Source organism: Physella acuta, unplaced genomic scaffold, assembly GCF_028476545.2.
Source record: "Physella acuta isolate Inbredline_101_S28 unplaced genomic scaffold, ASM2847654v3 ptg000890l, whole genome shotgun sequence".
In the NCBI taxonomy this organism is placed as follows: Eukaryota; Metazoa; Mollusca; class Gastropoda; family Physidae; genus Physella; species Physella acuta.
Window position 1 is genome coordinate 685,732 of NW_026732407.1, and position 27,637 is coordinate 713,368.

The 27,637-nt window shown below is 44.6% G+C and overlaps 1 protein-coding gene across 1 annotated transcript in view; it reads left to right on the forward strand.

Annotated features, from left to right (window-relative positions):
* Positions 1-27,637, forward strand: part of LOC131952818 (reversion-inducing cysteine-rich protein with Kazal motifs) — a 42,864-nt gene that overhangs the window by 6,774 nt on the left and 8,453 nt on the right. The window contains exons 3-13 of the mRNA XM_059315678.1: positions 3,350-3,424; positions 3,994-4,030; positions 17,885-17,967; positions 23,652-23,733; positions 23,938-24,132; positions 24,309-24,439; positions 24,866-25,000; positions 26,140-26,245; positions 26,431-26,607; positions 26,999-27,095; positions 27,382-27,515. Of these exons, the coding sequence (XP_059171661.1) occupies positions 3,350-3,424; positions 3,994-4,030; positions 17,885-17,967; positions 23,652-23,733; positions 23,938-24,132; positions 24,309-24,439; positions 24,866-25,000; positions 26,140-26,245; positions 26,431-26,607; positions 26,999-27,095; positions 27,382-27,515 (1,252 nt within the window). The remainder of the gene's footprint in view (positions 1-3,349; positions 3,425-3,993; positions 4,031-17,884; positions 17,968-23,651; positions 23,734-23,937; positions 24,133-24,308; positions 24,440-24,865; positions 25,001-26,139; positions 26,246-26,430; positions 26,608-26,998; positions 27,096-27,381; positions 27,516-27,637) is intronic.

Here is a 27,637-nt window from a genome sequence, read left to right on the forward strand (position 1 = left end):
AAAAAAGGACTTTCCGCCATTCCTGTCGTATCAGGTGTGGATATCTACCTTGGTTTCACACTTCTCAAACTATTGCATAAATTATCTAGCCATGGTAAAGTCTGACACGTTCTATTTTAGGCTAAAGGTGAAGAGTCCAAGATATTGGCAAGTCTTTATACCCGGTCATAAAATGTCAGAAAGATGAAAGGAGAAATACGCTGTGGGAAACACAACAATCAGGAGTGTCTTTATTGACAATAGTGAACATATTGGGATCTAGTAATAGTGAACATATTGGGATCTAGTAATAGTGAACATATTTGGGTCTAGTAATGGTGAACATATTTGGGTCTAGTAATAGTGAACATATTGGGATCTAGTAATATTGAACATATTTGGGTCTAGTAATAGTGAACATATTGGGATCTAGTAATAGTGTACATATCGAGCTCTAGAATCGATACTGACCAATATCTAGAATAGCATTTTGGTTTGAACTTGTACGTTGTTCACAAAAAGGTGTCTTTAAGAGTAAGGGTTGTTTCAGTCTAACGTTTGTCTTTAACGTCTAGAGTTAAAGTTGTTTCAATCTAACGTTTGTGTTTACTTATTGTATATAACGTCTAGGTTTCTAGGAGACTTATAATACAAATAAATTTAAATAATATTTTAAGTCGCCGATATTTAACGTATCGTGATTGTGTGGCCATGTGATTTAAAATCACGTGATAGTGTTTGACCATGTGATTTAAATGTGAGTGAAATGAATGTATTCCACTGCATCTATCAGCTCTTAAATTTCAGCCATCAGTTCTACAGCAGACACCGCTTGTCTTAAAGTAGACACCATCTGTCTTACTTAGACACCGTCTGTCTTCAAGCAGACAGTGTCTGTTGGTCTTAGATAAGAAACTCCGTACCGGTGTTGGCCAGGGATTATTTGTTTATAGAAAGTCTACAGTACGTAGTCAAGAGCGGATTTTATCGTTTACCGGCAAACTAGCCGGAGGGTTAGCCCGTCTGTTGTCCGTCAGAGTAACCCCATGTCTGTCCGTTAGGACTTGGCTTAACCCCGTGTATGTCCGTTAGGACTAAACTTAACCCCATGTCTGTCCGTTAGGACTTGGCTAAACCCCGTGTTTAACCGTTAGGACTTGGCTAAACCCCGTGTATGTCCGTTAGGACTAAACTTAACCCCATGTCTGTCCGTTAGGACTTGGCTAAACCCCGTGTTTAACCGTTAGGACTTGGCTAAACCCCGTGTATGTCCGTTAGGACTAAACTTAACCCCATGTCTGTCCGTTAGGACTTGGCTAAACCCCGTGTTTAACCGTTAGGACTTGGCTAAACCCCGTGTCTGTCCGTTAGGACTTGGCTAAACCCCGTGTCTGTCCGTTAGGGCTTGGCTAAACCCCGTGTATGTCCCCCGTCCATGAGCCATGCACTATGTATGTTTTATCCTCATGTTTATGACCCACCTCCTATATAAGTAATTTCACCTGATCCCCCCCCCCCCCCAACCCCAGGATTTAAGTTACTATGTGTCTTCTTCTTCCTCCTTATAATAAGACCCACTTTCCACTGCATAGCCCAACCTATGTCCTACCCTCTCTATACGAGTTATTGTTCTGAAAGACCCCTTTCCTTAAATGACCCTCTTCCTCTGTTGACCCACCCTTCCATGTACCCCTCCCCCACCTAGCCCGTCTACCCACGCCTTCCGTGTACACCAGGTATGTTAACCATCCATCATCATATCCCAGATAACGCGACAGCTTATCTTTGGCAAACAACCTTGCTGGTAGCTACTTAGGTTCATTCACACAATAGTCCATTTATTCCCTGTCCATGGGTACCCCCGTACATATCACACAGTACATTTATGACCCGCCCATGGTTACCCCTGTACATATCCCACAGTCCATTTATACCCCGTACATATCCCACAGTATATTTATTCCCTGTCCAAGGGTACCCCCGTACATATCCCACAGTCCATTTATGCCCAGCCCATGTGTACTTCCGTCCATATCTCACAGTACATTTATGCTCCCCCCCCCCCATATGTATCCCCGTCCATATCCCACATTCCATTTATGCCCCGCCCATGGGTACCCCCCGTCCATATCCCACAGTACATTTATACCCCGTACATATCCCACAGTCCATTTATGCCCCGCCCATGGGTACCCCCCGTCCATATCCCACAGTACATTTATACCCCGTACATATCCCACAGTCCATTTATGCCCCGCCCATGGGTACCCCCCGTCCATATCCCACAGTACATTTATACCCCGTACATATCCCACAGTCCATTTATGCCCCGCCCATGGGTACCCCCGTACATTTATGCCCCGCCCATGTGTACCCCCGTACATAACCCACAGTCACGACCCAACCTTAAATATCGCTATCATCTTTGTCAAGCCTGACCAACAATTAATCATACGAAGCTTGACGTATTCACTAATTTATGCATATTTTAATCAGACGATAAAAATTAGCAAACTTGTTTTTTTCAAAACTGCGGCCTTGGTTAGCTTTATGACTTGTTTCATGCTCTTAGAAGTCTATTTTTACTTGTCATTTACTTATTTCTTTCGTCTCTGATATAAGTAAAAAATATGGCTACAAATCTAGCATACACACTGTCCACGAATCTAACATTAGCCTATTCTAGTCAAACAAAATGTCCACGAATCTAACAGCCAACAAAATGTCCACGACTGTTCTAGTCGAACTAAATGTCTTAAACCCTGTACTCGCCACCTGTTTGTCTATTTGTATTAACCTGTTTGTCTATTTGTATTTACCTGTTTGTCTATTTGTATTTACCTGTTTGTCTATTTGTATTTACCTGTTTGTCTATTTCTATTTACCTGTTTGTCTATTTCTATTAACCTGTTTGTCTATTTTTATTAACCTGTTTGTCTATTTGTATTTACCTGTTTGTCTATTTGTATTTACCTGTTTGTCTATTTGTATTTACCTGTTTGTCAATTTGTATTTACCTGTTTGTCTATTTGTATTTACCTGTTTGTCTATTTGTATTTACCTGTTTGTCTATTTGTATTTACCTGTTTGTCTATTTGTATTTACCTGTTTGTCTATTTCTATTTACCTGTTTGTCTATTTCTATTAACCTGTTTGTCTATTTTTATTAACCTGTTTGTCTATTTGTATTTACCTGTTTGTCTATTTGTATTTACCTGTTTGTCTATTTGTATTTACCTGTTTGTCAATTTGTATTTACCTGTTTGTCTATTTGTATTTACCTGTTTGTCTATTTGTATTTACCTGTTTGTCTATTTGTATTTACCTGTTTGTCTATTTGTATTTACCTGTTTCCTCCCCAACTGACCAGGTACACAACCAAGACTCACCTATACCACAAATACAGATGTTGCTGACGTCAGCTGAAGAATGCACGCCAGAATTCGTGAGTACATTGTTATGGTTTAGTGGTCATATGGTGTTGTGTTGTGTGGTATGTTGTTGCGTTGTGTGTTGTTGTTGTTGTGTGGTGCTTATATGTTGATGCATTGTGTTGTGTGCTGGCTATGTTTGGTTTTGATTTTAATATCACAAATTTTAAAACAGTGATTTTCATATGTATGTATGTACGTTTTTTTTTTTGCCTGTTTTATTTTATTTTATTGTACTTTTTATACTTTTATTTGTACTGTTTATAAATATTAAGCTGTTTAATGTTTTAACCAACTTGTTTGAATGGTATTTGTATATTTTAATCTGTAAATTTTAACCTGTATGTTTTCACCTGTATGTTTTAAACTATGTTTTCACGTGTATGTTTTAACCTGTATGTTTTCACATGTATGTTTTTACCTGTATGTTTTCACCTGTATGTTTTTACCTGTAAGTTTTCACCTTTATGTTTTTACCTTTATGTTTTTACCTTTATGTTTTTACCTGTATGTTTTCACCTGTATGTTTTAAACTATGTTTTTACCTGTATGTTTTCACCTGTACAAATTGCTTCTGTTTCAGACTGACTTCTGGCAATGTATCAACGCCACACTACCAGGTATGTTCAGAGATAATTGATGCAATTGTCATGCTCTATTTTGTGATAACTTTAGCCCTTCTACTTTGTGATAACTTTAGTCATTCTACTTTGGGATAACTTTAGCCATTCTACTTTGTGATAACTTTAGCCATTCTACTTTGGGATAACTTTAGCCATTCTACTTTGGGATAACTTTAGCCATTCTACTTTGGGATAACTTTAGCCATTCTACTTTGGGATAACTTTAGCCATTCTACTTTGGGATAACTTTAGCCATTCTACTTTGGGATAACTTTAGCCATTCTACTTTGGGATAACTTTAGCCATTCTACTTTGTGATAACTTTAGCCATTCTACTTTGGGATAACTTTAGCCATTCTACTTTGGGATAACTTTAGCCATTCTATTTTGTGATAACTTTAGCCATTCTACTTTGGGATAATTTTAGCCATTCTACTTTGGGATAACTTTAGCCATTCTATTTTGTGATAACTTTAGCCATTCTACTTTGTGATAACTTTAGCCATTCTATTTTGTGATAACTTTAGCCATTCTACTTTGGGATAACTTTAGCCATTCTACTTTGTGATAACTTTAGCCATTCTATTTTGTGATAACTTTAGCCATTCTACTTTGGGATAACTTTAGCCATTCTACTTTGGGATAACTTTAGCCATTCTACTTTGTGATAACTTTAGCCATTCTATTTTGTGATAACTTTAGCCACGACTTATTCGCTCCGTCTGTTCTCGGTGATGGCTGCAGCAATTATCTTGTCTCTAATAATGTGTGTAGCTACAGCCATGGTCTCGTCTCAAAATACTGATGTAGCTGCAGCTAGTAGCTTTATTAAGTTTATTGATCTCATTTGAAATCTTCATCAATGTCTTAACAAAAATTCCCGCTGTAGACAAAAGTACAGTGACAATTTGGTCTTTGTGTCAGGTGAAGTAGAGTTCATCTAACCACGTAAAATGAGATTCGTGGACTTCTTGTTTGACCACAACAGCTTCTGAAGCGATATAGTGGACAGCTCCTTTCACCAACACGAGTCAGGTACTAACCAGATCTGGGTTGACTCAGGGACGTTCTACACACTGAAACCAAACTCCAGATCGTGCGCTTTAGCGCTCGACGTAGGCATTACGTTATCTGAACATCAATTTCATGCGTATACAAATAATACACAGGGGTAGCTGTTGAAATATTCCTCATGGAGACAAGAATCCATCGGATCAGTGAAGCGTGATATCCGTTAAATCCAATAACCACTGTATCGTTTCACCGAGTGGCGGAATAAAGCGGGATTAATCCACATACCTTTGGTTCGTTGGCTAGGGTCTTACTGGGGCTTCTGGACGCCGGGGGCTATGCTAGTTAAAGATACCTTCTTACATTTGAAACGTACCCCTTGCTACGTATCATAAGATCGGTGTTACGTTATGAAGGATCTCCTATACCAACCTTATATGAATATCGGCTGTAGTGATAGAGGCTATGCACATCATACAACTAAATTGATGTGTCAGGTTTTTTTTTTTTGGAAACTTGTGTCATGAATATTTGTGGGGCTCATTTTTAAACATTGTATTAGTATTTGCTTATATCATTTTATGTAACTTTATTTATTTATTTATTGCCCTTTCTGATGTTTTTTTTTTTTTTTTTTTTTAAACACTCCTTCAGTTATACTAGCTTTAGTTGAAGATAACACAAAGTTTGTATGATGCAATTAGTGTTTCTAATAGATTAAAGTTCGGATGACTAAGTTTTGTATTATTATTATTACTTATCACTATTCAATTAGCTTCTTGTGGTCAATGTTCCCTCTAAGCTGCGCGGTTTTTGTAAAATAAACATATCTTTTCCCCTTTAGAGGGAACATTGCTTGTGGTATACTAACAAAAGTGTAGGACATGTCCGGTGTCCAGTAGGACATGTCCTGTGTCCAGTAGGACATGTCCGGTGTCCAGTGGGACATGTCATGTGTTCAGTAGGACATGTCCTTTGTCGAGTAGGACACACACCCGTTGCCTGTTACCTCTGTGTACGAACAGTTTAATCGCTATCCCTTTATTCCCCACCGTCCACGTTTGTCTTTTAACAGAGGGCGCCCCCAGGGGGTGCAATTATTTGTGGTCGGGGATGTCGGCTGCACATCAAACGAACAATACAGCCGTCACTCAGCGGCTATTGTCGTGGTCCAGTCACAGTTTGACCACTGTTGCATCACAGGGCCAGCGGTGGATGGACTGCCCTAAATGTTGGTCGTATTGTCTGCCCACACAACCTCTGCGGTATAGTGTGCTCTCACGGACCCCTGCCATATTGTGTGACCCCCACACAGACCCCTGCCACTTTGTGTGACCCCCACACAGACCCCTGCCACTTTGTGTGACCCCCACACAGACCCCTGCCATTTTGTGTGACCCCCACCCAGACCCCTGCCATTTTGTTTGACCCCCACACAAACCCCTGCCATTTTGTGTGACCCCCACACAGACCCCTGCCATTTTGTTTGACCCCCACACAAACCCCTGCCATTTTGTGTGACCCCCACACAGACCCCTGCCATATTGTGTGAGCCCACGAAGCCCTACTTTCAAAGACACCTGTAGAATCGGACAAGAATTTCAATGACCGTTTTGTTGTCAGCTGCGTCAAAAGCAAAGGGCGGTAATCTGTTCCATGCGAGTGATTTGCCCCTTCATCTCAGAACCCTCTTCAGTTGTCGGGACTTGTGTATACAGCCGAGTGCTTGAATACCGCGCAAGAAACTCCGCCATTGAGTTCTGTCCCTCTTGAAATACCTTGAAGACAGTACGAGTGAAGGTCTCGAAATCCCGAACTAATTGTAGACTTGTGCTATCAACTCTTAGATTCGTGTCAACAATATGATACCTGCCCTGTCAATAATTGGGCGCCCCGTGATCCAGGGCTTTTATTGGCACCCTCTCCAAATATTTCTCGCCTGTATCACGTGGTGCAGTCATTTGTCCAGCCAACATGGCGGCCTGTGATTACGCTAGCTCTCCACCCCGTCCCCGCCCACTTGAGATCAGCGCCACTAAAGAAAGTGTTCTGTCTTTGTGCACTTGTGCTGGTGCATACGGTACGGTCTCTTCCGGTGCACTTTACGCGGGACACTCTGCGGTTGAAGTGCCGGGTCCCATTTTGTACACCATACAGAGTGCCTGGTCCCATTTTCTATAGTGACCGGTCCCAATATGAACACCCCATAGAAGGTGTAAGGTGTTATTTTGTACACCATTTTGTACATGGTCACAATGGTGTACATCCCCACACCTCAGCGAACTGCAGATAGTTGCGCCTCTTGGTTGATACTAAATGTTGTGGACTCAACATGCCACTGTTGTAGTACGTGATAATGTTTTATCTGGCATCCATCTTGTATAGGGGAAAAACTTGTTGCTAGTGTGCCAGTCCTTAGCCAGTCAGATGGACTCTAATCCTGACATGGTCTAGGGTCTTGTCATGAGATGGACCTTAATCCTGACATACCCTGCCATGAGATGGACCTGACATGGTCTCCTGCCATGAGATGGACCCTAATCCTGACATGGTCTCCTGCCATGAGATGGACCCTAATCCTGACATGTAGTTTGCTATCCTTCCGTTCACAGGACCCTCATAGTCTGTTATCATTGGTCCTCTCGTTATTCCCCACGACCCTCGAGAGAGGCATGACCCCCCCCCCCTCTAATCACGGCTGCCCCCATCCTCAGTAACAGACAGGCTACATCATTAGTCTTGACAAACTTGTATTTGAACAACGCGCCTGTCATGATGGGGAGCCAATGACCGTGAGTCCACCGTGTCACCTAGTGGCGCCCAGTGGCCTTGAACCTCGGTGTCATCGGCCAACTTCGTATCTTCACGGCGCCGGCCATTGATATAGTAAAAAAATTTCTCGGTAGTGCAGTATTTCTATAAGTTTTTATTTTTCTCTAAAAAGTATCATTAATGGTAGGGCTTTTGTATCTAAGTGTATATTTCAACAGCTTTGTTTTAAATTAAGTACAAGGCTGTACCCTGGTTTGATACGCTGAGTACCTGTGTTGGGGTGTGGCCTCGTTACCCCAGCCCTTACACCTGTTGACACTCATTACACCAGCCCTTACATCTGTAGGCTCTCATTACCCCAGCCATTACATCTTACACCTGACGGCTCTCATTACCCCATTCCTTACACCTGTTGGCTCTCATTACACCAGCCCTTACATCTGTTGGCTCTTATTACACCAGCCCTTACACCTGTATGCTCTCATTACCCCATTCCTTACACCTGTTGGCTCTCATTACACCAGCCCTTACACCTGTTGGCTCTCATTACACCAGCCCTTACACCTGTAGGCTCTCATTACACCAGCCCTTACACCTGTAGGCTCTCATTACACCAGCCCTTACACCTGTTGGCTCTCCTTACCCCAGCCCTTACACCTGCTGTAAGCCCAGGTACCTCCACCTCCCCCAGCCCTTACACCTGCTGTAAGCCCAGGTTCCCCCCCCCCCCTCCCCCCACGTAAATGTCCGGTGTCCATCACCCCGTCAGACGAGGACAGCCCGGCTGTACAACCAGGACATAAATCACCGCGCTAATATTCACAGCCACTGACAATCATGGCATCGCTGACATCAGGCGGCTTTGATGTCGCCGTCGCTAGGATACGGAGCTAAGCCTTGGGCGTCTGGGACGTGTTCTAGAGTGGCGTCCCATGTTTTATTTTAGACAGGCCCACAAAGTACAGGAGGCCTTTGTCAATGGAGCTTTACGTGTGTGTGTATGGATGTGTGTGTGTATATATATATATATATATATATATATATATATATATATATATATATATATATATATATATATATATATATATATATATATATGTGTGTGTGTGTGTGTATAGTGACGGGTGGGCGATATGGACCTACATATGAGGGACCTGTATGGAGAAGATGAAAACGTTTTGACACACTGACACACCAGACCGTGTGTGAACGACACACACTTTGCTGACCCTTCCTGTGTCCCGCTCCGTGACTGGGTGGGCAGTGCTGACCCTTGACCGCTCCCCCCATCCCAACGCATGACAGACGTGACACAGCCCGGACGCTGCAGCTGGTCAGCTTGGCTCAAATGTCATCGACCTTGAACTTTCCGTAAAAGGTGGCCTCCGCACACAAATTGACTGTGATTACAAAAAGGATGTACACATAAATAATCTGGCTATCTAAGTCACTAAAATCTGCTGTACGCATGTTGTCCCAGGGTCTGTTTAGACTGGTCTAGTCAAACGCAGTTGTGTACGATACATGGCTTCTATAACAGATAGCCGGTGGTTTATTCTGTCTTTCCTTCTTTCACACTCTATTTTTGTCACACTGTCCTATTGTAATACTGCTTGTTTGTCACACTACCTGTCTGTCACAGTCTCGTTCACACTGTCTGTCACACTGTCTGTTTGTCACAGTGTCTGTTTGTCACACTGTCTGTTTGTCACAGTCTCTGTCACACAGACTGTTTGTCAACTGTCTGTCACACTGCCTGTTTGTCACACTGTCTGTTTGTCACACTGTCTGTCTGTCACATTGTCTGTCTGTCACACTGTCTGTCTGTCACATTGTCTGTCTGTCACACTGTCTGTTTGTCACACTGTCTGTTCGTCACAGTCTCTGTCACACAGACTGTTTGTCAACTGTCTGTCACACTGTCTGTTGGTCACACTCTGTCACACTGCCTGTTTGTCACAGTCTCTGTCACACTGTCTGTTGGTCACACTGTCTGCTTGTCACAGTCTCTGTCACACTGTCTCTTTGTCACACAGTCTGTTTGTCACATTGCTTGTTTGTCACACTGTCTGTTTGTCACACTACCTTTTTGTCACACTGTCTGTTTGTCACACAGTCTGTCACATTGCTTGTTTCTCACACTGTCTGTTTGTCACACAGCCTTTACTTAATGATAACGCTTTTAATGCGTGTCCAATTGTCGGCGTGTCAATATGTTAATTGACACCATACCAGCATCGTTTTGTGCATCAGCAGGCAGTTAGTTAACACACAAACAACTAGATCTAGCCGGCATTTAACAGACTTCAGACACGCCATGTAAAGGCCGATTACAAAGTTTTTATGTGTATTCTTTATGGCCTCAAATCATGTACATGTTGTATGGCCGTAGGGATTAACTGTATGGCCTCATGTACAAGCTGTATGGCCGCATGTACAAGCTGTATGGCCTCATGTACAAACTGTATGGCCTCATGTACAAACTGTATGGCCTCATGTACAAACTGTATGGCCTCATGTACAAACTGTATGGCCTCATGTACAAACTGTATGGCCTCATGTACAAACTGTATGGCCTCATGTACAAACTGTATGGCCTCATGTACAAACTGTATGGCCGCATGTACAAGCTGTATGGCCTCATGTACAAACTGTATGGCCTCATGTACAAACTGTATGGCCTCATGTACAAACTGTATGGCCTCATGTACAAACTGTATGGCCTCATGTACAAACTGTATGGCCTCATGTACAAACTGTATGGCCTCATGTACAAACTGTATGGCCTCATGTACAAACTGTATGGCCTAAGATCATGTACAAACTGTATGGCCTCATGTACAAACTGTATGGCCTCATGTACAAACTGTATGGCCTCATGTACAAACTGTATGGCCTCATGTACAAACTATATGGCCTCATGTACAAACTGTATGGCCTAAGATCATGTACAAACTGTATGGCCTCATGTACAAACTGTATGGCCTCATGTACAAACTGTATGGCCTCATGTACAAACTGTATGGCCTCATGTACAAACTGTATGGCCTCATGTACAAACTGTATGGCCTTAGATCATGTACAAGCTGTATGGCCTTAGATCATGTACAAACTGTATGGCCTCATGTACAAGCTGTATGGCCTTAGATCATGTACAAACTGTATGGCCTCATGTACAAACTGTATGGCCTCATGTACAAGCTGTATGGCCTTAGATCATGTACAAGCTGTATGGCCTCATTTACAAACTGTATGGCCTTAGATCATGTACAAACTGTATGGCCTTAGATTATGTACAAACTGTATGGCCTCATGTACAAGCTGTATGGCCTCATGTACAAACTGTATGGCCTTAGATCATGTACAAACTGTATGGCCTTAGATCATGTACAAACTGTATGGCCTTATCTCGCATGTACAGCCTTAGGTCATGTAACTGTGGTGGATCATCTGTATGGCCTTATGTCGTGTATGTGCCTGGTGAGACAATAGATCTGACCTTCCATAGACCGGCGCTCGAGGTGCGAAACTTCCCATAAGTCGCAGCTAACAATAGCCGACGCGAGACAGGCAAGTTTTTGTTCCCACTGAAGACGAGGCTGCCACCGAGGTAACTCTACCCCTCGAGGCTCTACTAGCCAAACACGAGACGCTATCCCCTCCCACTCTCCGCTACTTATTTGTTTTCCTCTAATCCCCCGTGAGTACGTTAGGATTAAGGCGGTGTGGCTACGGGCCACTAGTGTTTTACCTGAGGATTAAGGTGGTGTGACTGCGGCCTAGTAATCCCTTCATTAGGGTACCCCACCCCCTCCCCCACGGGTGGAATGCAGTTAACATGCTGCTAACAAGGACCGTTAGTTTTTAACAATCTGCGACTTTAGTGCTCATGTGTGTCCGGATGTGTTGTTTTTACATTGGGGAATTGGTGTTTGTATTTTCTGTGTGAAAATAGAATCATTCACCATCTTATCTGCCGGGGAGGGTGTTGAAAGGTAGATATAGAAGTAAGGGTTGCGGGTGTTGAAAGAGATGCTCTGAAACGGGGGTGAGGGTGGGTGGTGATGACAGGTCGCTTCTTAAAGAGGGTGGGGTTGTCATTATCCATTTTCCTCTAAACTAAGAACATCATCGTGTTGCTTGGGCTAAAAATAATGTAAAAACAGATCAAGGCAAGCGACAAACAAGATGAAAAGTTACGTATACATCGGCCTAGTGCTTGTAGTTATATCGGCCTGTGTTAGCAGTTACATCGGCCTATAATTGTAGTTACACCGACCTGTCCTTATATTTACATCGGCCTATCTTTTTAGTTACATCGGCCTGTAATAGTAGCTACATCGGCCTATAATTATAGTTGCAGTTGCATTGTCCTGTGCTTTTAGTTACATCGGCCTGTCATTCTAGTGCTGTTTTGTCCAAATGTTTTCTTTACCATAGCACGAAGTGTGGAGGTCTAACCGTGTCTAAACTTCCATGCACCGTAAACTTGCCAGCTGTTTTAGCCCGGCCCAAACCGCCTTGCTTACCTTCTGTTTTCACCCTCGCTACCCCCTCGCGATATGTCGATCTGATGCTAATCATCTCCGTACAATGAAGCAGACGTGATGGCGGCATCCACAAGACTGCCGGCCTCTCCCCCCCCCCCCACACACCCCCTCCCCCTGTACTCACTGATGGATGTAATAAGTGGGAGTAAGACGGGATGGAGCAAGATGACGGCCAGAGTTCAGTCCCCTTCATGCTTAATGCCGTCAACATTCAAGCTCTGTTGATCCGCTTGTCTGCACACTCGTCAACATTGAGTGTACACGGAACGTATGTGTACAGGGAACTTGAGTGTACACGGAACGTATCTGTACACTCGTCAACATTGAGTGTACGTATGTGTACACGGAACGTATATGTACAGGGAACGTATCTGTTCAGGGAACTTGAGTGTACACGGAACGTATCTGTTCAGGGAACTTGAGTGTACACGGAACGTATCTGTTCAGGGAACTTGAGTGTACACGGAACGTATCTGTTCAGGGAACTTGAGTGTACACGGAACGTATCTGTTCAGGGAACTTGAGTGTACAAGGAACGTATGTGTACAGGGAACTTGAGTGTACAGGGGACGTTTCAGTACAGGGAACTTGTGTGTACACGGAACGTATATTTACAGGAAACGTATTTGTACCGTGAACTTGAGTGTACACGAAACGTATTTGTACCGGGAACTTGAGTGTACACTGAACATATCTATACAGGGAACTTGTGTGTACAGGGAACGTATTTGTACAGGGAACGTATCTGTACAGGGAACGTATCTGTACAGGGAACTTGAGCGTTCAGGAAACTTAAGTGTACTGGGTGCTTATGTGCACAATTATTGATGAAGGGAACATCTCCGTATGTAGGGGAACATAAGTTATCGGGGAACATAGAGGTACACAAGACATGAGATATGTTACACGGTGTTAGCACTGGCACTTGTTAACGGAGAAAGAATGAACAAATGGACCTTTAAACAGCTGAACAGGCTAGGGTTTGACCTATTGAATGTGAGTTAAACAGCTGACTGACCTAGAGCTTGACCTATGAATATGAGTTAAACAGCAAACTGACCAGGCATTGAACTTGGAATGATCGAATCTAACGCTCACAAGATGGGCAATGAAGGAGTCTAACAGCTGACTAAAGTAAAGGAGTCTAACAGCTGACTAAAGTGAAGGAGTCTAACAGCTGACTAAAGTGAAGGAGTCTAACAGCTGACTAAAGTGAAGGAGTCTAACAGCTGACTGAAGTGGAGTCTGACTAAAGTGAAGGAGTCTAACAGCTGACTGAAGTGAAGGAGTCTAACAGCTGACTAAAGTGAAGGAGTCTAACAGCTGACTAAAGTGAAGGAGTCTAACAGCTGACTAAAGTGAAGGAGTCTAACAGCTGACTAAAGTAAAGGAGTCTAACAGCTGACTAAAGTGAAGGAGTCTAACAGCTGACTAAAGTGAAGGAGTCTAACAGCTGACTAAAGTGAAGGAGTCTAACAGCTGACTAAAGTGAAGGAGTCTAACAGCTGACTAAAGTGAAGGAGTCTAACAGCTGACTGAAGTGAAGGAGTCTAACAGCTGACTAAAGTGAAGGAGTCTAACAGCTGACTAAAGTGAAGGAGTCTAACAGCTGACTAAAGTGAAGGAGTCTAACAGCTGACTGAAGTGAAGGAGTCTAACAGCTGACTAAAGTGAAGGAGTCTAACAGCTGACTAAAGTGAAGGAGTCTAACAGCTGACTAAAGTGAAGGAGTCTAACAGCTGACTGAAGTGAAGGAGTCTAACAGCTGACTAAAGTGAAGGAGTCTAACAGCTGACTAAAGTGAAGGAGTCTAACAGCTGACTAAAGTGAAGGAGTCTAACAGCTGACTGAAGTGGAGTCTGACTAAAGTGAAGGAGTCTAACAGCTGACTAAAGTGAAGGAGGCTAACAGCTGACTAAAGTGAAGGAGTCTAACAGCTGACTAAAGTGAAGGAGTCTAACAGCTGACTAAAGTGAAGGAGTCTAACAGCTGACTAAAGTGAAGGAGTCTAACAGCTGACTGAAGTGGAGTCTGACTAAAGTGAAGGAGTCTAACAGCTGACTAAAGTGAAGGAGTCTAACAGCTGACTAAAGTGAAGGAGTCTAACAGCTGACTAAAGTGAAGGAGTCTAACAGCTGACTGAAGTGGAGTCTGACTAAAGTGAAGGAGTCTAACAGCTGACTGAAGTGAAGGAGTCTAACAGCTGACTGAAGTGAAGGAGTCTAACAGCTGACTAAAGTGAAGGAGTCTAACAGCTGACTAAAGTGAAGGAGTCTAACAGCTGACTAAAGTGAAGGAGTCTAACAGCTGACTGAAGTGAAGGAGTCTAACAGCTGACTAAAGTGAAGGAGTCTAACAGCTGACTAAAGTGAAGGAGTCTAACAGCTGACTAAAGTGAAGGAGTCTAACAGCTGACTAAAGTGAAGGAGTCTAACAGCTGACTAAAGTGAAGGAGTCTAACAGCTGACTAAAGTGAAGGAGTCTAACAGCTGACTGAAGTGAAGGAGTCTAACAGCTGACTAAAGTGAAGGAGTCTAACAGCTGACTAAAGTGAAGGAGTCTAACAGCTGACTAAAGTGAAGGAGTCTAACAGCTGACTAAAGTGAAGGAGTCTAACAGCTGACTGAAGTGAAGGAGTCTAACAGCTGACTAAAGTGAAGGAGTCTAACAGCTGACTAAAGTGAAGGAGTCTAACAGCTGACTAAAGTGAAGGAGTCTAACAGCTGACTGAAGTGAAGGAGTCTAACAGCTGACTAAAGTGAAGGAGTCTAACAGCTGACTAAAGTGAAGGAGTCTAACAGCTGACTAAAGTGAAGGAGTCTAACAGCTGACTAAAGTGAAGGAGTCTAACAGCTGAATGAAGTGGAGTCTGACTAAAGTGAAGGAGTCTAACAGCTGACTAAAGTGAAGGAGTCTAACAGCTGACTAAAGTGAAGGAGTCTAACAGCTGACTGAAGTGGAGTCTGACTAAAGTGAAGGAGTCTAACAGCTGACTAAAGTGAAGGAGTCTAACAGCTGACTAAAGTGAAGGAGTCTAACAGCTGACTAAAGTGAAGGAGTCTAACAGCTGACTGAAGTGGAGTCTGACTAAAGTGAAGGAGTCTAACAGCTGACTGAAGTGAAGGAGTCTAACAGCTGACTGAAGTGAAGGAGTCTAACAGCTGACTAAAGTGAAGGAGTCTAACAGCTGACTAAAGTGAAGGAGTCTAACAGCTGACTAAAGTGAAGGAGTCTAACAGCTGACTGAAGTGAAGGAGTCTAACAGCTGACTAAAGTGAAGGAGTCTAACAGCTGACTAAAGTGAAGGAGTCTAACAGCTGACTAAAGTGAAGGAGTCTAACAGCTGACTAAAGTGAAGGAGTCTAACAGCTGACTAAAGTGAAGGAGTCTAACAGCTGACTGAAGTGAAGGAGTCTAACAGCTGACTAAAGTGAAGGAGTCTAACAGCTGACTAAAGTGAAGGAGTCTAACAGCTGACTAAAGTGAAGGAGTCTAACAGCTGACTAAAGTGAAGGAGTCTAACAGCTGACTGAAGTGAAGGAGTCTAACAGCTGACTAAAGTGAAGGAGTCTAACAGCTGACTAAAGTGAAGGAGTCTAACAGCTGACTAAAGTGAAGGAGTCTAACAGCTGACTGAAGTGAAGGAGTCTAACAGCTGACTAAAGTGAAGGAGTCTAACAGCTGACTAAAGTGAAGGAGTCTAACAGCTGACTAAAGTGAAGGAGTCTAACAGCTGACTGAAGTGGAGTCTGACTAAAGTGAAGGAGTCTAACAGCTGACTAAAGTGAAGGAGTCTAACAGCTGACTAAAGTGAAGGAGTCTAACAGCTGACTAAAGTGAAGGAGTCTAACAGCTGACTAAAGTGAAGGAGTCTAACAGCTGACTAAAGTGAAGGAGTCTAACAGCTGACTGAAGTGGAGTCTGACTAAAGTGAAGGAGTCTAACAGCTGACTGAAGTGTAGGAGTCTAACAGCTGACTGAAGTGAAGGAGTCTAACAGCTGACTAAAGTGAAGGAGTCTAACAGCTGACTAAAGTGAAGGAGTCTAACAGCTGACTAAAGTGAAGGAGTCTAACAGCTGACTGAAGTGGAGTCTGACTAAAGTGAAGGAGTCTAACAGCTGACTGAAGTGTAGGAGTCTAACAGCTGACTAAAGTGAAGGAGTCTAACAGCTGACTGAAGTGAAGGAGTCTAACAGCTGACTAAAGTGAAGGAGTCTAACAGCTGACTAAAGTGAAGGAGTCTAACAGCTGACTAAAGTGAAGGAGTCTAACAGCTGACTAAAGTGAAGGAGTCTAACAGCTGACTGAAGTGGAGTCTGACTAAAGTGAAGGAGTCTAACAGCTGACTGAAGTGTAGGAGTCTAACAGCTGACTGAAGTGAAGGAGTCTAACAGCTGACTGAAGTGAAGGAGTCTAACAGCTGACTAAAGTGAAGGAGTCTAACAGCTGACTAAAGTGAAGGAGTCTAACAGCTGACTGAAGTGGAGTCTGACTAAAGTGAAGGAGTCTAACAGCTGACTGAAGTGTAGGAGTCTAACAGCTGACTGAAGTGAAGGAGTCTAACAGCTGACTAAAGTGAAGGAGTCTAACAGCTGACTAAAGTGAAGGAGTCTAACAGCTGACTAAAGTGAAGGAGTCTAACAGCTGACTGAAGTGGAGTCTGACTAAAGTGAAGGAGTCTAACAGCTGACTGAAGTGTAGGAGTCTAACAGCTGACTAAAGTGAAGGAGTCTAACAGCTGACTGAAGTGAAGGAGTCTAACAGCTGACTAAAGTGAAGGAGTCTAACAGCTGACTAAAGTGAAGGAGTCTAACAGCTGACTAAAGTGAAGGAGTCTAACAGCTGACTAAAGTGAAGGAGTCTAACAGCTGACTGAAGTGGAGTCTGACTAAAGTGAAGGAGTCTAACAGCTGACTGAAGTGTAGGAGTCTAACAGCTGACTGAAGTGAAGGAGTCTAACAGCTGACTGAAGTGAAGGAGTCTAACAGCTGACTAAAGTGAAGGAGTCTAACAGCTGACTAAAGTGAAGGAGTCTAACAGCTGACTAAAGTGAAGGAGTCTAACAGCTGACTAAAGTGAAGGAGTCTAACAGCTGACTAAAGTGAAGCTAAAGCTGTATTGGGTGAACCCACGATTGACCACAGACGCGTGTAGGCCGAGAAGGTCGACATCTGATAGCCTTGTGTGAGAAAACAAACGGCTCTTTCTAAAGTTTCATTCGTTTATTTATCACGTACGTCCTCAAGTTTCGTGTGGGATCACTTTTTTACGACCTAAACAAGACGACTAAATGGTGAATTTATGTCTGTCCCAACTTTCAATATTTGTTTATCGCAATGTTGACCGTCTCCTAGACCCGATATTGACCATCTCCTATACCAGATGTTGGCCATCTTCTTGTCCCAGTGTTGACCTCCAATTTGTCCCCATGTTTTAATGAAATCCCCATGTTTTAATAATGTCCCCATGTTTTAATTATGTCCCCATGTTTTAATGATGCCCATCCATCTGTTGCAGCGGTCAGGCTGATGAAGCAGTGGCCGGGTAAGGCATGCTGCGATATGGCCAAGGGGAAAGAATGCCGCAAAAAGTGCAACTCGGTAAGTCGTTGATGTCTGTAGCTATACAAGCCTGTAGCTGTATGTATCTGTAGGTGTTTATGCCTGTAGCTGTACATGCCTGTAGCTGTACATACCTGTAGCTGTACATGCCTGTATCTGTATGTAGCTGTACATGCCTGTAGCTGTACATGCCTGTAGCTGTACATGCCTGTAGCTGTACATGCCTGTAGCTGTACATGCCTGTAGCTGTACATGCCTGTAGCTGTACATGCCTGTATCTGTATGTAGCTGTACATGCCTGTAGCTGTACATGCCTGTAGCTGTACATGCCTGTAGCTGTACATGCCTGTAGCTGTACATGCCTGTATCTGTACGTAGCTGTACATGTCTGTAGCTGTACATGCCTGTAGCTGTACATGCCTGTAGCTGTACATGCCTGTAGCTGTACATGCCTGTAGCTGTACATGCCTGTAGCTGTACATGCCTGTAGCTGTACATGCCTGTAGCTGTACATGCCTGTAGCTGTACATGCCTGTAGCTGTACATGCCTGTAGCTGTACATGCCTGTAGCTGTACATGCCTGTATCTGTATGTAGCTGTACATGCCTGTAGCTGTACATGCCTGTAGCTGTACATGCCTGTAGCTGTACATGCCTGTAGCTGTACATGCCTGTAGCTGTACATGCCTGTATCTGTATGTAGCTGTACATGCCTGTAGCTGTACATGCCTGTAGCTGTACATGCCTGTATCTGTATGTAGCTGTACATGCCTGTAGCTGTACATGCCTGTAGCTGTACATGCCTGTAGCTGTACATGCCTGTAGCTGTACATGCCTGTAGCTGTACATGCCTGTAGCTGTACATACCTGTAGCTGTACATGCCTGTAGCTGTACATGCCTGTAGCTGTACATGCCTGTAGCTGTACGTGCCTGTAGCTGTACATGCCTGTAGATGTACATGTCTGTAGCTGTACATGCCTGTAGCTGTATGTGCCTGTAGCTGTACATGCCTGTAGCTGTACATGCCTGTATCTGTATGTAGCTGTACATGCCTGTAGCTGTACATGCCTGTAGCTGTACATGCCTGTAGCTGTACATGCCTGTAGCTGTATGTGCCTGTAGCTGTACATGCCTGTAGCTGTACATGCCTGTAGCTGTATGTGCCTGTAGCTGTACATGCCTGTAGCTGTACATGCCTGTAGCTGTACATGCCTGTAGCTGTACATGCCTGTAGCTGTACATGCCTGTAGCTGTACATGCCTGTATCTGTATGTAGCTGTACATGCCTGTAGCTGTACATGCCTGTAGCTGTACATGCCTGTAGCTGTACATGCCTGTATCTGTATGTAGCTGTACATGCCTGTAGCTGTACATGCCTGTAGCTGTACATGCCTGTAGCTGTACGTGCCTGTAGCTGTACATGCCTGTAGCTGTACGTGCCTGTAGCTGTACATGCCTGTAGCTGTACATGTCTGTAGCTGTACATGCCTGTAGCTGTATGTGCCTGTAGTTGTACATGCCTGTAGCTGTACATTCCGGTAGCTGGCGGGGAATGTTGATTGTAAAACAATGGACTGGTGTGATTACGTTGTCGTGAGATCAGGGGGGGGGTAAATATCTAATGAGTCTGTCAGTCCTCTGATAGCATGGAGAGCAAAACTGTTGTGCTATCACTCATGTTTTTTTGGACAACTCATTAACGTTGGTGTTAGAGCATGCCAGGTCGCTGCTAGGGGTCTCTGTTAGCACGTGAAGCTGTAGGTCAGCAGCTGTTAGTACATGAAGCTGTAGGACAGCTATGAGACAGCGTGTGCAGCTATGAGACAGCAGCTGTTAGCGTGTGCAGCTATGGGACAGCAGCTGTTAGCACATAAAGCTGTAGGACAGCAGCTGTTAGCATGTGCAGCTATGGGACAGCAGCTGTTAGCGTGTGAAGCTGTAGGACAGCAGCTGCCATAGCTCACTGTTTGACTTGAAGCTGAAGGCAGCATCTGGCACACCCCCCCCCCCCTCAGCCAATCTGGCACACCCCCCCCCCCTCAGCCAATCTGGCACACCCCCCCCCCCCTCAGCCAATCTGGCACACCCCCCCCCCCCTCAGTCAATCTGGAACACCTCCCCCCCCCTCAGTCAATCTAACACACACCCCCAGTCAATCTGGCACACACATACCCCCCCTCAGTCAATCTGGCATACCCCCACCCCCCTCAGCCAATCTGGAACACCCCCCCCCCTCAGCCAATCAGGCACCCCCCCCTCAGTCAATCTGGCACACACATACCCCCCCCTCAGCCAATCTGGAAGACCCCCCTCCCCTCAGCCAATCTGGCCTTCCCCCCCCCCCTCAGCCAATCTGGCACACCCCCCCCCCCCCTCAGCCAATCTGGAACACCCCCCCCCCCCACTCAGTCAATCTGGCACACCCCTCAGTCAATCTGGCACACATCCCTCTTCCCCCTCAGCCAATCTGGAAGACCCCCCTCCCCTCAGCCAATCTGGCCCCCCCCCCTCAGCCAATCTGGCACACCCCCCCTCAGCCAATCTGGCACACCCCCCCCCCCCCTCAGCCAATCTGGCACACCCCCCCCCTCAGCCTATCTGGCTCACCCCCCCCCCCCCCTCAGCCAATCTGGCACACCCCCCCCCCCCCCTCAGCCAATCTGGCACACCCCCCCCCCCCTCAGCCTATCTGGCTCACCCCCCCCCCTCAGCCAATCTGGCACACCCCCCCTCAGCCAATCTGGCACACCCCCCCCCCCTCAGCCAATCTGGCACACCCCCCCCCCCCTCAGCCAATCTGGCACACATCCCCCTTCCCCCTCAGCCTATCTGGCTCACCCCCCCCCCCCCTCAGCCAATCTGGCACACCCCCCCTCAGCCAATCTGGCACATACACCCCCCCTCAGCCAATCTGGCACACATCCCCCTTCCCCCTCAGCCTATCTGGCTCACCCCCCCCCCTCAGCCAATGTAGCAACCCCCCCCCTCCCAGCCAATGGCATGCCCCCTCAGCCAATCTGGCACACCCCCCAGTCAATCTGGCACACCCCCCCCCCTCAGTCAATCTGGCACACCCCCCAGTCAATCTGGCACACCCCCCCCCCCCTCAGTCAATCTGGCACACCCCACAGTCAATCTGGCACACCCCCCCCCTCAGCCAATCTGGCACACCCCCCCCCCCCTTCAGCCAATCTGGCACACCCCCCAGTCAATCTGGCACACCCCCCCTCAGCCAATCTGGCACCCCCCCCCCCTCAGTCAGTCTGGCACACCCCCCTCCCCCTCAGCCAATCTGGCACACCCCCCAGTCAATCTGGCACACCCCCCTCAGCCAATCTGGCACCCCCCCCCCCCTCAGCCAATCTGGCACCCCCCCCCTCAGCCAATGTAGCAACCCCCTCCCCCCCCCCCCAGCTAATCTGGCACCCCCCTCAGCCAATCTGGCACCCCCCCCCCCCCCAGCTAATCTGGCACATGCCATGGCCCATGTCAGCCTGGTTTATCCTAAAAATAAACAAACACCAGATTTGTTTTAACTCCGACCAGGGTGCTGGTGGGGGGAGGGAGGGGGGAAGTGACTTGTCACTGTTGGCTTCCACTAAACACATCTGGCATTATATATGTGTGTGTACTGTATAATCATCTATTTTTTTATATGTATATACACAAACATTTATAAATAAATACACAAAGTGGGGATATATCCCTCCCTGATTCTGGATATGTATAGACAACTGTTATTAGTTGTGCAAGATTATTGAATGTAGAGTAGGTGCACACAGTACATTGTACATTCTGTGTAGATCTAAATTAATAACTGATGTAAATCATGTACATATCACTAACACCATAAATTTACGCCATATATTGAGTGCACAGCACTATATATCATGTACATATACCAGTACACCGCCCCAGTGTAACTGTACATGTACACATTTCAACCTGGCAAGCCTAAGTTATTTGAGCACGTTTTGGTTCAGCCAGGCATAAAAACCTGGCCAGAGGAATGTCATCTGGTGGCACGGTTGATTTGACAGCAGCTGATTGTTTACCTAAAGATGGAGCAGTTACTGCAGGCAGCTCACCTGTCTTAGAGCTGATGAACATTGCTCGTTAGAGGCGGGTGTCAGGCGGGTAAAAAACACCTTGGTTAAACACTAACGATGTCTGAATATCAATTTTCTGTCAGGCTATGGTATTTTTTCCTTAAGTGCATCATGTTTACCTGATGTGCTTATGAGCTGCTGTATGATTTTAACAAAAGCTGGGTGCTTATTGTACCATGCTATACTGTAGTGTTACCCATCACATACAACATGTAATGCTTAGCTGTCCTATCATATACACAAGGGGATGATTTCGTATGGTAGTGTTACATATGGAGAAACTATGCCTCACAGGGCTGTCAAACAGATGTTACAATTTGTATGTTGTCAACATTAAGGATTTGTTGCAGTGTTTAACAGTTAAAGATAAGCTCACATTGACTGGTAGTACCAATCTAATGGACAATTTTTAAACCTCCCAAGTAGACAAGTTAAAATAACTTTTCCAAGTGACACATTAAACAAAAATAATTTCCCTCATTTGCCAAGTAACAGCAACAAAATAGACAAGTTTTGTCTTCCTCTCACTTTGATGTTGCCATGACATCCAGTCAATAAAATAGACAAGTTTTGTCTTCCTCTCACTTTGATGTTGACATGACATCCACTCAATAAAATAGACAAGTTTTGTCTTCCTCTCACTTTGATGTTGACATCCACTCAATAAAATAGATAACTTTTGGCTTCCTCTCACTTTGATGTTGACATCCAGTCAATAAAATAGACAAGTTTAGTCTTCCTCTCACTTTGATGTTGACATCCACTCAATAAAATAGATAAGTTTTGGCTTCCTCTCACTTTGATGTTGACATCCACTCATGGTTTGATCTGGTCTGACTGCGGGTATTGATTGAAGCTCTGCCTTATAATTATCTCCCCTACACCAGTATTATTGAGTCATGCCAGGGGCTGGCATTAGATGCTGGAGTAAACAGGCTGAGGTGATTTCTACAGAAATTACCTGACTGCCAGTGCCCTGAGGGGGCTGATGCTTAGTGGAGGGTTAGTCTTTGTTCACACACTATCTGGGCTTTATTTGTTTTCTCAGGTTTAAATTCTGTAACCCTTGCAGTTGTTTCTTCCAGTTTTGAGCAGTAAAAAATGTAATTGATGTAGTAATGTCAAGTGAAGACACACAATGGATGTTATTGATGTGGAGGAGTAGTATGATTTGACTCCCTGGGTGGCTGTATTATGTTCTAGAAAGTTGGATGTCAGAGATGGGGAGATGAAAGCTGCAAATTGGGAAATTAAAGGGTAGAACAGAGAATGGTGGCATGGATTTTATTTTTTTGTCTCCAAATTGGGTGGGTGTACTTTAGTGAGAGACAAAGGATTTTGAAACATGGTTATGTACTTTGGCTGTGGGTCCTGAAAGGCTATCACACCCGACTATACTTTAGCCATGGGTCTTTCATGGCTGACCACATCCCTGTAGTATACAACAACTGACTACCCACCTTTGTCCAATGTAAATGACCACTGTAAAATAAATTTACCCTCTTGACCACAGTTAGGATGAGCACACTTTTCATTTACCCACACAATTGACCACACACAACTTACCTCACACAACTGACCACACCCTACTAATGAGCTCTGTCCTGTTCACAGGCTGACAGTAGAGACACAATGGAGAGGTCGTGTAAAGAAAACTCAGAAGCTTCACTAGTTGCATGTATCAACAACCAGGAAGGCAAGTACACCAAAGAGTCACGTTTTTACTTTAATCATGAGACCAAAGGGTCACGTTTTTACTTTAATCATGAGACCAAAGGGTCACGTTTTTAATTTATTTAATAGACCATAGGACTATATATAGTAAGACGTTTCTCACAATGTCTTCAGCATTTATAAACAATGAAAGTAGTTTACATCACTTCCCTTTCTTTGTGGTCAGATGGTCATCCCTGCTGCAGCAAGGCCATTGGGACGTCATGTGGCATCGTGTGTCAGGGAATTTATCTGGCCGGTGTCAGCAGTAACCTGCGACCCAACAGGAAGGTCCTGGGTCAACACTGCAGGGACACTGACAAGATGGTGGAGACTTGTGTCCTGATGCAGAGGCAACCACAGTCAAACAGTACACAGCACTGTAAGTAGCCAGTCTTATTTAGTCTGGTTAGTTATATCTTAACCATATCTCTGCACACAGCCATTCACTACATCGGTCACTGGCCTTTTGCCACAGTCGTTCTGTCTGTGTTTCTGCGCACATACCCAAAACATTGAACATAAAAGTTGTACTAAAACCATACCCTTTGTCCATAGATCTCCCCTGCTGTGATAAAGCCCAGACCGCCAGTTGCAAGTCCAAGTGTCGCAGTGTCCTGCAGACCGTCATGTCTGAAGAAGATCAGATTGAAGAGGTCATCAAGGCTTGCAGTTATCCACAGCCCACTGTAAGTTGTAATTGTAGACCACAGGGCTTGTCTTATCTACAGCCCACTGTAAGTTGTAATTGTAGACCACAGGGCTTGTCTTATCTACAGCCCACTGTAAGTTGTAATTGTAGACCACAGGGCTTGTCTTATCCACAGCCCACTGTAAGTTGTAATTGTAGGCCACAGGGCTTATCCACAGCCCACTGTAAGTTCTAATTGTAGTACTGAATTACAGTACTTTAAATCTATTACACACAGCTCCTTAAAAATTGTTTTTCCCCCACCCCTACTATGACATACCATTCTCCCTTCCCTGTTGTGGCTGTCATCATTGCCTGCCCCCCCCCCCCAATAAGTTATGCTTAACCCTGACGTACCATTGCCCCTCTCCCCCCTCCCCCAATATGTTATGTTTAACCCTGACTTACCATTCCCTCTCCCCAGGACCCCCTGTGGCAGTGTTTCCTCCACAACCCACAGACCAAGAAAAATGAATCAGCGCCGCTGTCTGTGGACAACGCCAAGTTCCAGTGTTGTGGGAAGGCAGCATCAGCCAGGTGTAGGGAGCTGTGTTCACAGGTGGGTCAGGTGGTGTGGTCAGTTCACACTCAAGACAGGAGTAGGTCATTTTTGGTCAGGTCACACTCTGGACAATAGTAGGTCATTGGTTGGGGTCAGTTCTCACTGGACAATAGCAGGTCATTCCTTGTAGTTAGGTCACACTCTAGACAATAGTAGGTCATTGGCTGTGGTCAGTTCACACTGGACAATAGTAGGTCATTCATTGTGGTTAGGTAACACTGGACAATAGGTCATTGGTTGTGGTCAGTTCACACTGGACAATAGTAGGTCATTCATTGTGGTTAGGTAACACTGGACAATAGTAGGTCATTGGTTGGGGTCAGTTCACACTGGACAATAGCAGGTCATTCATTGTGGTTAGGTAACACTGGACAATAGGTCATTGGTTGTGGTCAGTTCACACTGGACAATAGTAGGTCATTCATTGTGGTTAGGTAACACTGGACAATAGTAGGTCATTGGTTGGGGTCAGTTCACACTGGACAATAGCAGGTCATTCCTTGTGGTTAGGTCACACTCTAGACAATAATAGGTCATTGGTAGGGTTCAGTTCACACACTGGACAATTTTAGGTCATTGGATGTGGTCAGTTACACTCAGGACAAAAGCATTGTACCATGACACTATGATAGGCCCCCTACCACATTCCTAACACTGAGGTTTTCCATGGCCATTTAATGCTGTGGTGTGTGCTACTAGAACCTATTACTCTCAGACTATAAATCTTTGAGGTCACTTAGTGCATTTTCCCCATGCTAAATCTGGTCAGCCTAAAGCTGTAGCTAGATGCCACATATCTGCTGTGTTGTCTACTGTTGTATTGTCACAAAGGTAATCTTGTGACAATGTCAACATTTCTACTTGTCTGACCCTTGAGTCACAAAGGTAATCTTGTGACAATGTCAACATTTCTACTTGTCTGCCCCTTGAGTCACAAAGGTAACCTTGTGACAATGTCAACATTTCTACTTGTCTTACCCTTGAGTCACAAAGGTAATCTTGTGACAATGTCAACATTTCTACTTGTCTGCCCCTTGAGTCACAAAGGTAACCTTGTGACAATGTCAACTTTTCTACTTGTCTGACACACCAGTCACAACTTAATCTTGTGACAATGCCAACATTTCTACTTGCAGACCTACAGGAAGCGCCTGTCTTACCAATCTGAGTTTGAAAGCAGCTGTTCCTACATCCAGCCTGTCTCTACCGTGGAGTCTAGCATGCACAACTGTCTCAATGATGGTAGGTTTGTGTTTTAAGGATGGTAGGTTCTTGTTTTTAAAAGCTGGTAGGCTCATGTTTCAATGATGTAGGTTCATATCTAAATGATGGTAGGTTCATGTTTTAATGATGGTATGTTCACATCTCATCCACTGCCATGTTCAACATGTTGCCCATCTCACGAAATGCTGTTGTGCCACCTCCAGTTGATCTGCCGTGTAAGCTGGGCTGTAGTGGCCTGTCCTTCTGCCACAACTTCAACCATCGTCCAACAGAATTGTTCCGTAGCTGTACACCCGCAGCTGATGCTGCAGCTGAAAGAGTTTACAACTTTTGGAAGAACGGAGTCATCCATCTTCACCAGCTGACCATTCCAGTCAAAGGTCTGTCCATCTGTTGTACCACCCTAGTTAACATTGTCTGGTCAGTTTATAAGGTGTAAGGGCCAAAATTATTACCTTTAATTGAAGCTCTAGTCTAGTTGAAGTGCTAGCTGCTGTCCTTATTCAGACATAGATAAGTTTACCTCTAGTTCAGTGGTTCTTAAACTTTATGGAGGTATGTAACCCCACCAATTTCATTTGTGAATTCACCCAAGCCTTTTTAATAGTTCTATCATCCACACTGACAAAATCAGATTGTGAATCATATGGGTTGGGTGTGTCTTGACTTATGCCCAACCCCTAGACTGACTCACTGAACTTGTAGAGTTATGTTGAACCCAAGTTAAGAACCACTGGTCAAGCTAAACAGTAAATTTCTATCCACATACAGACATTGACCAGTGTAAACCAGCTATGTGGAAGGCCATAGCCTGTGCATTGGAGATCAAGCCTTGCATCTCACAACAAAGTTTGATTACACTATGCAAGTAAGTGACCATTGGTTGTGTCCATATACACATTACTTCTGTGGTCTATCCATGTTCACATTACATCATTGGTGTATCCACATACACATTACATCAGTGGTGTATCCACATACACATTACATCAGTGGTGTATCCACATACACATTACATCATGGTGAGCCAGTTTGAGTGAGACTAACTGTCATGTAATCCACAGAGAGGAGAGTTTATTGTGATTATCCACAGTCATGTTATCCACTGAGATTTGTTTACTGTGATTATCCGCTAACTGTCATGTTATCCACAGAGAGGACTGTCTGTTGGTACTCAACATGTGTGTAGACACCAGCAAGTCAGGGGAGCAAACTGTCCCAGCACTCTGTAATGCTCTCCCCTCTAAACATGTACATGGGACTTGTGTCTCAATGGACCAGTACCTACGTAAGTGTTGTTTGTTGTATGGTTACACTTAAGTTAACAATGGACCAGTACCTGCATAAGTGTTGTTTGTTTTATGTTATAACACATAGAAGTTAACAAAGGACCAGTACCTATGTAAGATT